Raw genomic sequence first — 11,023 nt, forward strand, 5'->3', positions numbered from 1 at the left:
TGAGTCACGCAAGAGCCTACGACTCACGGCAGCTTTAGCAGTCATTTACCTGTTCCTTAAAGTAACAGACCTGTAAGTAACTACTGACCTTGTGTAAACATTTGTCATATGTGGAGGATGGGGCATGAAGAAGTCAGGAAAACCCCCGTTGTGCATAGGCAGTCCAGTCACAGACTCCAACAAGGACAAGGTACTATCCCAGCTGTTCAGCAAGCTCTTAGCTTACCTGCCTTGGTACAGGGGTAACCTCATCTGCAATATGCTCATCAAGGTCCCATTACACAAGTTGCAAAAACAAGCCCAGGTGTTCTAGAAGCAGACGCCTATGTATTATTTATCAGCAGGCCATGTTCATTTCTTTGTAAAGATTTTGCTCTCAGAGAGCAACGTGGCTCCCAGACACCCAATTGAAAGGAGGGAACGAGTAAAGAGTAGAGGTCGAACGATTATGATTTCAACACGATACGATTATTGGAGGACAAAAAAAGCCGATACCGATTAAAATCGGCCGATTTAAAAAAACTATTTGTAAATGACAATTACAGCAATACTGAATGAACACTTATTTTAACTTAATATAATACATCAATAAAATCAATTTAGCCTCAAATAAATAAAACATGTTCAATTTGTTTTAAATAATGCAAAAACAAAAGTGTTGGAGAAGAAAGTAAAAGTTCAATATGTGCCATGTAAAAAAGCTAACGTTTAAGTTCCTTGCTCAGAACATGAGAACATATGAAAGCTGGTGGTTCCTTTTAACATGTCTTCAATATTCCCAGGTAAGAAGTTTTAAGTTGTAGTTATTATAGGAATATTTCTCTCTATACCATTTGTATTTCATTAACCTTTGACTATTGGATGTTCTTATAGGCACTTTAGTATTGCCAGTGTAACAGTATAGCTTCCGTACCTCTCCTCGCCCCTACCTGGGCTCGAACCAGGAACGACAACAGCCACCCTCGAAGCAGCGTTACCCATGCAGAGCAAGGGGAACAACCACTCCAAGTCAAATCAAATTTTATTTCTCACATACACATGGTTAGCAGATGTTAATGCGAGTGTAGCGAAATGCTTGTGCTTCTAGTTCCGACAATGCAGTAATAACGAACAAGTAATCTAACTAACAATTCCAAAAAAACTACTGTCTTATACACAGTGTAAGGGGATAAAGAATATGTACATAAGGATATATGAATGAGTGAGTGACGTTTGAAACGCTATTAGAGCGCACCCCGCTAACTAGCTAGCCATTTCACATCGGTTACACCAGCCTAATCTCGGGGGTTGATAGGCTTGAAGTCAAACAGCAGAGCTGCTGGCAAAATACCCAAAAGTGCTGTTTGAATGAATGCTTATGAGCCTGCGGGTGCCTACCATCGCTCAGTCAGACTGCTCTATCAAATCATAGACTTAATTATAATATAATAACACACAGAAATGCGAGCCTTAGGTCATTAATATGGTCGAATCCGGAAACTATCATTTCGAAAACAAGACGTTTATTCTTTCAGTGAAATAAGGAACCGTTCCGTATTTTATCTAACGGGTGGCATCCATAAGTCTAAATATTCCTGTTACAATGCACAACCTTCAATGTCAATTCCGTAAAATTCTGGAAAATTAGTTTGCAATGAGCCAGGCGGCCCAAATTGTTGAATATACCGACTCTGCGTACAATGAACACAAGAGAAGTGACAATTTTGCCTGGTTAATATTGCCTGCTAACCTGGATTTCATTTTCGTTAAATATGCAGGTTTAAAAATATATACTTCTTTGTATTGATTTAAAAAAAGGCATTGGGGTTTATGGTTAGGTACACGTTGTAGCAACAGTACTTTTTCGCGAAAGCGCACTGCATCGATTATATGCAACGCAGGACACGCTACATAAACTAGTAATATCATCAACCATGTGTAGTTCTAACTAGTGATTATGATTGATTAAGTTTAATGCTAGCTAGCAACTTACCGTGGCTTCTTACTGCATTCGCGTAACAGGCGGGCTCCTCGTGAGGCAGGTGGTTAGAGCGTTGGACTAGTTAACCGCAAGGTTGCAAGATTGAATCCCTGAGCTGACAAGGTAAAAAAATCTGTCGTTCTGCCCCTGAACGAGGCAGTTAACCTTTGTGTGTAGGGGGCAGTATTTTTGTTTTTGGCTAAAGAAACGTACCCATTTGAAATGGCCTATTTCTCAGCCCCAGGAACTAGAATATGCATATAATTGTCAGTTTAGAATAGAAAACACTAAAGTTTCCAAAACTGTAAAAATATTGTCTGAGTATAACAGAACTGATATTTCTGGCGAAAGCCTGAGGAAAATCCAATCAGGAAGTGCCTCTTATTTTGAAACCTATTTGTTCCTATGCATGCCTATCCTCCATTTAAAAGGGAAATCAACCAGATTCCTTTTTCTATGGCTTCCCTAAGGTGTCAGTCTTGACAGTTTCCGGCTTTTATTTTGAAAAATGAGCGTAAGTGGATAGGTGGGGGCTCAGAGTGAGTTTTGCGCAACTGAGTAAAGCAGCCATTGTTTCTCCCGCTGTTATTGAAAAACCTACACACTAGGTTGATATATTATCGAATATATATTTTAAAAACATGAGGATTGATATTAAAAAACATTTGACATGTTTGTGGACTTTATGGATATTATTTGGATTATATGTCTGCGTTGTTGTGACCGCTCTTTCCTGTGGATTTCTGAAAATAACGCAACAAACAAACGGAGGTATTTTGGGTAAAAAAAATTCTTTATGGAACAAAAGGAACATTTGTTGTGTAACTGGGAGTCTCGTGAGTGAAAACATCCGAAGATCAAAGGTAAACGATTAATTTGATTGCTTTTCTGATTTGTGACCTAGCCCACCGTTCCTAGGCCATCATTGAAAATAAGAATGTGTTAACTGACTTGCCTAGTTAAATAAAGATTAAATAAAAAGGTGTAAAAAAAATACAAATTATACATATTTTTTTAATCGGCGTCCAAAATTACCGATTGTTATGAAAACTTGAAATGGGCCCTAATTAAATCGGCCATTCCGATTAATCGGTCGACCTCTAGTAAAGAGTGCCGAGGGGAAAAACACACCTACAGTGCCATCAGAAAGTATTCAGCCCCATTGATTCCTCCCCCCCCCCCACATTGTTACGTTACAGCCTTATTCTAAAATGTATTAGATTGTTTTGTTCATCAATCTACACACAAAAATAATGATGCAAAAACAGGTTTGGAAATGTTTGAAAAAAACTGAAACATCACATAAGTATTCAGACCCTTTAGTTCGTTGAAGCACCTTTGGCAGCGATTACAGCCTCGAGTCTTCATGGGTATGACGCTACAAGCTTGGCACACCTGTATTTGGAGAGTTTCTCCCATTCTTATCTACAGATCCTCTAAAGCTCTGTCAGGTTGGATGGAGAGCGCGCTGCACACCTATTTTCAGGTCTCTCCAAAGATGTTTGATCGGGTTCAAATTCAGGCTCTGGTTGAGCCACTCAAGGACATTGAGACATTTCCTGAAGCCAACCCTGCGTTGTCTTTGCTGTATGCTGAGAGTAGTTGTCCTGTTGGAAGGAGAATATTGGCCCCAGTCTGAGGTCCTGAGCTCTCTGGAGCAGGTTTTCGTCAAGGATCTCTGTACTTCCCTCCGTTCATCTTACCCTCAATTCTGACTCAAAAACATCCCCCACAGCATGATGCTGCCACCACTCTTGACCGTAGGGATGGTGCCAGGTTTCTGCCAGACGTTATGCTTGGCATTCAGGCCAAATAGTTCAATCTTGGTTTCATCAGACCAGAGAATCTTGATTCTCATGGTCAAAGTCCTTTAGGTGCCTTCTGGCAAACTCCAAGTGGGCGGTCATGTGCCTTCTACTGAGGAGTGGCTTCCGTCTGGCCACTCTACCATAAAAGGCCTGATTGGTGGAGTGCATCCAGAGATGGAGCAACCCTTCTGGAAGGTTCTCCCATCTCCACAGAGGAACTCTGGAGCTCTGCCAGAGTGACCATTGTTATTATGGGGTTTTGTGCATAGATTGATGAGGAAAACAAAAATGTAATCAATTTTTTTTATACAAGGCTGTAACGTTAAAAAAAGTACTGGAAAAAGTAGACTGAATACTTTCTGAATGCACTATATAGCAAAGTTATTACACACGCTGTACTATACAGACTTCCATACTATTTGAGCATGTGATAAAGACAGGAAGCAGCAGTGTAGTCTGCAACAAAAATTGTGTATAATAATTGCCTTCATAAAAGTATGCATACCCCTTGACTTATTCCACATTTTGTTGCATTACAGACCAAACACAATGGATTAAATTGCCTCTTCTTCCACACACATACACACACTATCCCATAATGACAAAGTGAAAACATGCTTAGAAATGTTTGCAATTTTATTGAAACCTAAATATAGAAATCTCTACTACATAAGTATTCACATGCCTTTGCTATGACACTCCAACTTTAGCTCAGAGGCATCCAATTTCCTTTGATCATCCTTAAGATGTCACTACAACCTGATTCAAGTCCACCTGTGGCCAATTCAATTGTTCAGAAAAACACCTGTCTATATAAAAAGGTCCCACAGTTGACGGTGCATGTCAGAGCAGAAACTATACAAAGGTTCTGTCCGTAGATCTGAGATAGAATTGTGAAGAGGCATATAGCTGGGGGAAGGACATAAAACTATTTCTAGTGTTTAAAGTTCAAGAGTACAGTAGTCTCCATCATTGGGAAATTGAAAAAAATATGGAACAGACTGAGCAACCGGTCAAGAAGGACCTTGGTCAGGGAGGTGACCAAGCACCCAATGACCACTCTGACAGAACTACAGCGTTCCTTGGCTGAGATGGGAAAAAGGTCTCCACAGCACTACACCAATTTGGTCTTCATGGGAGAGTGGCCAGATGGAAGCCCCTCCTGAGATAAAAGGCACATGACAGCACACTTGGAGTTTACAAAAAGGCACGTGAAAGACAGAGCATAAGGGAAAATATTATGTGGTGTGAGAAAATGTACTATTTTTGCCTGAATGCAAAAGCATTATGTATGAAGAAACACAGGCACAGCTCGTTATGGTGGCAGCATCATACTATGGGGATGCTTTTCAGCTGTAGGGACTGGAAGACAGGTAATGATAGAGAGAACAATTAATGGAGCCAAATAAGGGCAAATCCTTAATGAGAACCTGATTCAGAGTGCAAACCTCAGACTGGAACGAAGATTTACGTTCCAACAGGACAATGACCCCAAGCATACAGCCTAAGCAACACTGATATGGGTTTAGAACGAGAATGTTAAAGTCCTTGAGTGGCCCAGCCAAAGCCCAGACTAGAATCCCATTGAAAATCAGTAGAAACATTTGAAGACTGCGGTTCACTGCCACTCCCCTTTTAACTTAACAGAGCTTGAGAAAATCTCCACAAGGAGGAATGGGAGAAAATCCCCACACGGAGGAATGGGAGAAAATCCAGATGTGCAAAGCTGATACAGACATACCCAAGATGACTCAAAGCTGTTATCGCAGCAAGAAGTGCTTCTACAAAATTGACTCAGGGGTGTGAATACTTATGTAAACTCGGCAGTAAAATAAACGTCCCTTTTTCAGGACCCTGTCTTTCAAAGATAACTCGTAAAAATCCAAATAACTTCACAGATCTGCATTGTAAAGGGTTTAACTTCACTAGGGTAGGGGGCACTATTTTCACCTCCGGGTGAAAAGCATGCCCAAAGTAAACTGCCTGCTACTCAGGCCCAGAAGCTAGGATATGCATATAATTGGTAGATTTGGATAGGAAACACTAAAGTTTCCAAAACTGTTGAAATAATGCCTGAGTATAACAGAACTGATTTGGCAGGCGAAAACCTGAGAAAAAATCCATCCAGGAAGTGGGATTTTTTTATGTTTGTAGTTTTCTAGTGAATGCCATTACAGTATTCATTGACTTAGGAATCAAATTGCACTTCCTATGGCTTCCACTAGATGTCAGACTTTAGAAATTGTTTCAGGCTTGTATTCTGAAAAATATTCTGAAAAATGAGGGAGTAAGACCACTCTGAATGAGTGAACCCTACAGTGTCCCAGAGATTATTCATGCGCACAACCGAGAGCGCGCCTTTGTTTACCTTTTATATTGACTACGTTATTGTCCGGTTGAAATATCGATAATTTAGGATAAAAACAACCTGAGGATTGATTATAAACATAATTTGACATGTTTCTACGAAACACAGTGAGGTTAAACACGGTGTCCCATGCTTGTTCAATGAACCGGCAGGGTAGCCTAGTGGTTAGAGCGTTGGACTAGTAACCGGAAGGTTGCAAGTTCGAATCCCCGAGCTGACAAGGTACAAATCTGTCGTTCTGCCCCTGAACAAGGCAGTTAACCCACTGTTCCTAGGCCATCATTGAAAATAAGAATTTGTTCTTAACTGGCTTGCCTAGTAAAATAAAAGGTTAATAAATAAATAATATATAAATATATATATTATATATTATATATATAAATATAAAAAAAACAATGAATGAACACGCACCTGTGGAACGTTCGTTAAGACACTAACAGCTTACAGCTTAGGCAATTAAGGTCACAGTTATGAAAAATTAGGACACTAAAAAGAGGCCTTTCTACTGACTCTGAAAAACACCAAAAGAAAGATGCCCAGGGTCCCTGCTAATCTGTGTGAACGTGCCTTAGGCATGCTGCAAGGAGGCATGATGACTGCAGATGTGACCAGGGCAATAAATTGCAGTGTCCGTTCTGTGAGACGCTTAAGACAGCGCTACAGGACGGACAGCTGATCGTCCTCGCAGTGGCAGACCACGTGTAAACACCTGCACAGGATCGGTACATCTGAACATTACACCTGCATGCGGGACAGGATGGCAACAACTTCCCAAGTTACAACAGGAACGCACAATCCATCATTAGTGCTCAGACTGTCCGAGAGAGGCTGGACTGAGGGCTTGTAGGCCTGTTGTAAGGCAGGTCCTCACCAGACATCACCCGCAACGTCGCCTATGGGCACAAACCCACAGTCGATGGATCAGACAGGACTGGCAAAAAGTGCTCGTTACTGACAGGTTGTGATTTTGTCTCACCAGGGGTGATGGTCTGATTCGCGTTTATCATCGAAGGAATGAGCGTTACACCAAGGCCTGTACCCTGGAGCGGGATCGATTTGGAGGTGGAGGGTCCGTCATGGTCTGGGGCAATGTGTCACAACATCATTGGACTGAGCTTGTCGTCATTGCAGGCAATCTCAATGCTGTGCGTTACAGGGAAGACATCCCCCTCCCTCATGTAGTACCCTTCCTGCAGGCTCCTTCCTGCAGGCTCATCCTGACATGACCCTCCTGCATGACAACACCACCAGCCATACTGCTCGTGATTTCCTGCAAGACAGGGATGTCAGTGTTCTGCCATGGCCAGCGAAGAGCCCGGATCTCAATCCCATTGAGCACGTCTGGGACCTGTTGGATCGGAGGGTGGGGGCTAGGGCCATTCCCCCCAGAAATGTCCGGGAACTTGCAGGGGCCTTGGTGGAAGAGTGGGGTAACATCTCACAGCAAGAACGGGCAAATCTGGTGCAGTCCATGAGGAGGAGATGCACTGCATTATTTAATGCAGCTGGTGGCCACACCAGATACGGAATGTTACTTTTGATTTTGACCCTCCCTTTGTTCAGGGACACATTATTTCATTTCTGTTAGTCACATGTCTGTGGAACTTGTTCAGTTTATGTCTCGGTTGTTGAATCTTATGTTCATACAAATATTTACACATGTTAAGTTTGCTGAAAATAAACAATTAACAGTGAGGACGTTTCTTTTTTTGCTTTGTTTAAATGAGATATCTATTTACTTTTCAGGACATTGGCAAAAATGTTTTTTAAAAAAACATGTTTTCACTGTCATTCTTGGGTAGTGTGTGTAAATGGCTGATATAAAAATATATTGAATCCATTTTGAATTCAGTGGAATAAGTCAAAGGGTATGAATACTTTCTGAAGTCACTGTAGGTTAAACATTTACAAATAGGTGTACATGACAAATACAAGGGGGATGACCTGTTCAACATGAACTTCCTAGTTCCTACCGACAGTAGATATTAGTCTTGCACTTGAGATACAACCATCCTGAAAGGGGATCAGGTAATCATTGAAAAAGGTTGTTGCCTTCAATAACTTGATTACAATGATCCCACCACACCAGTCTGAACCATGTAGGCTAATTACCAATAGTGCGTGTCCACCATACCCCTTGCATTCATAGCTATCCCCAGTTTCAAACAACTCTGAGCCAAGGAAAAGCATGTTGTGTGGCAACTTACCTGTATAGCCTGCAACCCAGCCCCACAGTGACACCATTGCCAACATCCATTTGAACATTATTCCTTCAATGTGCCAGAAATAGCGACTGTCCATTATTCTCAGAGGTTGAAGAAGAATGCAGTAGAGGCAATACGAAGGGATTGCTACACAGTTATTGATGAACACAAAGATGAAACGAAGGAAGGCGTTGAAGAGTACCCAGCCCAGTTTGCGGGCGCCTTCTAGAAGTTGTGCCATACTGATACACACTCCTGTAGAAAGAGGGAGAAAACCAGTAAGCTAGCTAGTAAATACATTTCAGACTGGTGCATTTCTAATGTGTGTAAAAACTTGACATTGACAAGTAAACATGGCTAGCTAAGACTATCACACTGTAAGCTAGCTAATAAATGTAGTTGGCTACAAATATTGTTTGGTCGTTCTTAATTGGAGAGCACACAAGCTAGGTACAAGTAACATTTAGACACCTGAAAAGGGAAGCAGTCTTTCTAGAGGCTAGGCTCATAATCACATTTTAAACAGGTGTAGGCCTTACAGTGAAATGCTTACTTACACGCCCTGAAACAACAATGCAGTAAAGAAAAATAAATAAGTATTCAATAAAATAAACTGATTTAAAAAAAAAAAAGATTTATTTATTTATATATATATAAATGATTAAAGATAAACAATAAAAATACATCAGCGAGGCTGTATAGGGGGAGGGGGGGGTCAATGCAAATAGTCCGGGTAGTTATTTGATTAGATGTTCAGTAGTCTTATGGCTTGAAGCTGTTTAGAAGCCTCTTGGAACTAGACTCGGCACTCCGGTACTGCTTGCCGTGTGGTAGCAGAGAGGACAGTCTATGACTAGGGTGGCTGGAGAATGACAATTTTTAGGGCCTTCCTCTGACACCGCCTGGTATAGAGGTCCTGTATGGCAGGAAGCTTGGCCCCAGTGATGTATTGGGCCGTACGCACTATCCTCTGAATTCATGTACCAGCAATCGGTTTTATAGCTACACATGATTCTACGTTACATAGTTAATATCATTGAGCAGGACACAGGGCGGATACCGCCGGGTTCAAATCACATCACTAGTCCAAATCTTGGGAGACCAGCCAAAAGTGTTCTTTGCATTGAATGAATGAACCTACAACACCGTTTTCTGCGTCCAGTTGTTTCCGTAACTAGCTAGTTAGCTATTGAGATATAAATACTATTATAAATAATAATAACAATAAAGTAATTAGTAATTACATTAACGATAGCTAACTTTGTGTTGGAATCTTTACCCAGGAAAGAAAGTCAACCAGTTCGTTAGCTAATTTTTGCCCAGGTGCTCTGACTGAAGCAAGCAGCAAACGTATCCACAAAAACTAGTTAGCCAGCTAGTAACGTTAGACCAGTAGTTTATGTAACTAAACAAGTTATAGGTAAAACGGTTTTTACAACGCTGCATGGATAACCGTGTTTCGGCTAATGTTACCTGGCTAGCTAACTAATAAGCCAACGCCGCCGTGACTCACAACATGATATGTCATTTCAATTGGTTTTAAGTACATTTTGTACAAATTCCGTGCCAATCATGTCTTACTAGTTAACATTAGCTAGTAAATCAAATCACGGTCAGAGGTTTGTCAGCTAGTTAGCTAAACATCCATGTTCTTATCATCATACTCACCCAATCTTACTATCACGCCGTCCAAATGCCGGACGATAAAACCAGCCAGCTAACGTTAGAGATAGCTGGCTTAAAATGGATGAATACCAAGTCACATGTATTTAGTTAACATGTTAGATCCTTCAACGTTGAGTAATACATCATCCTGTCTATGTGCCGTTCAGACTCCGGCCACGGATAGCTCGCCGCTATCCATGTACTGTAACGTCTTCTTTAGCGTTGCTGGGTTGTTCTCAATCAATGGCACTCGAATAATTCCATCGATGCAACATCAGTTAGCTAACTAACGTTAGTAGATCGCAAGCAGGATAGCCATGCATCAGCTCCAGCTACATCCCTTGCGTCTCTTTTAATCCAAATGCAACAATCCCTTGATGAAAGAGCCATATAACACGCCTTTATTGTTTTAATGCAAAGGCGGCCGCGTTTCAGTTCGTACATCGGGTGATGTTGAATAGATTCTGCCGTCTGCTCCTCTAGCTTGTAAAATCCGTTCGATTATATCTAGCTATTTATGCACTGCAGCGGCCACCAGAGGAGAATCTCTGTCGTTCTTCTTCTTCGGGAATTATGTTGGCGGATCGCATCCAATTTAAACTGCATCCCCCTGCCACCTACTGTATTGGAGTGTGAGGCCATTCACGGCCTATATACATTTATTTGTGTTAAGGTACAATACAATTTGAGAAAGGGAAAAATTCCATTGGCAACTATTAGCCCTTTAAAATTAAACAATATTTATATAACAAAGAAACACCCCATTCCACAATTTATCTCCTCTAATCCTTCTCCAGACCTAAGGTCTGGGAGGACAGAACACTACCAATCAACACCCTCTGCAACTGTACTGCAGTAAAACCTCGCAATCCCAAGTATTTGTCGCTGCCACCATAACATCTATTTTCTGTGACTTTCAAACCATTTCTGCCGTGCAATTGACAACCATAGCTATGAATGCCAAGAAACCTACCTTACTGAAGCACATTTTCTTCCCATCACTCTCTGCCTACTCACA

At 41.3% G+C, this 11,023-nt stretch overlaps 1 protein-coding gene across 1 annotated transcript in view; it reads right to left on the bottom strand.

Moving 5' to 3' along the window:
• Positions 1-10,535, bottom strand: part of lpgat1 (lysophosphatidylglycerol acyltransferase 1) — a 78,077-nt gene extending 67,542 nt beyond the window's left edge. Inside the window, exons 1-2 of the mRNA XM_024419710.2 lie at positions 10,009-10,535; positions 8,344-8,595 (exon numbers count right to left, since the gene is read on the bottom strand). Coding sequence (XP_024275478.1) covers positions 8,344-8,581 — 238 coding nt within the window. The 5' untranslated portion in view covers positions 8,582-8,595; positions 10,009-10,535. The remainder of the gene's footprint in view (positions 1-8,343; positions 8,596-10,008) is intronic.
• Between the last annotated feature and the right edge of the window lie 488 nt (positions 10,536-11,023).

Source organism: Oncorhynchus tshawytscha, linkage group LG05, assembly GCF_018296145.1.
Source record: "Oncorhynchus tshawytscha isolate Ot180627B linkage group LG05, Otsh_v2.0, whole genome shotgun sequence".
Classification (NCBI taxonomy): domain Eukaryota; kingdom Metazoa; phylum Chordata; class Actinopteri; order Salmoniformes; family Salmonidae; genus Oncorhynchus; species Oncorhynchus tshawytscha.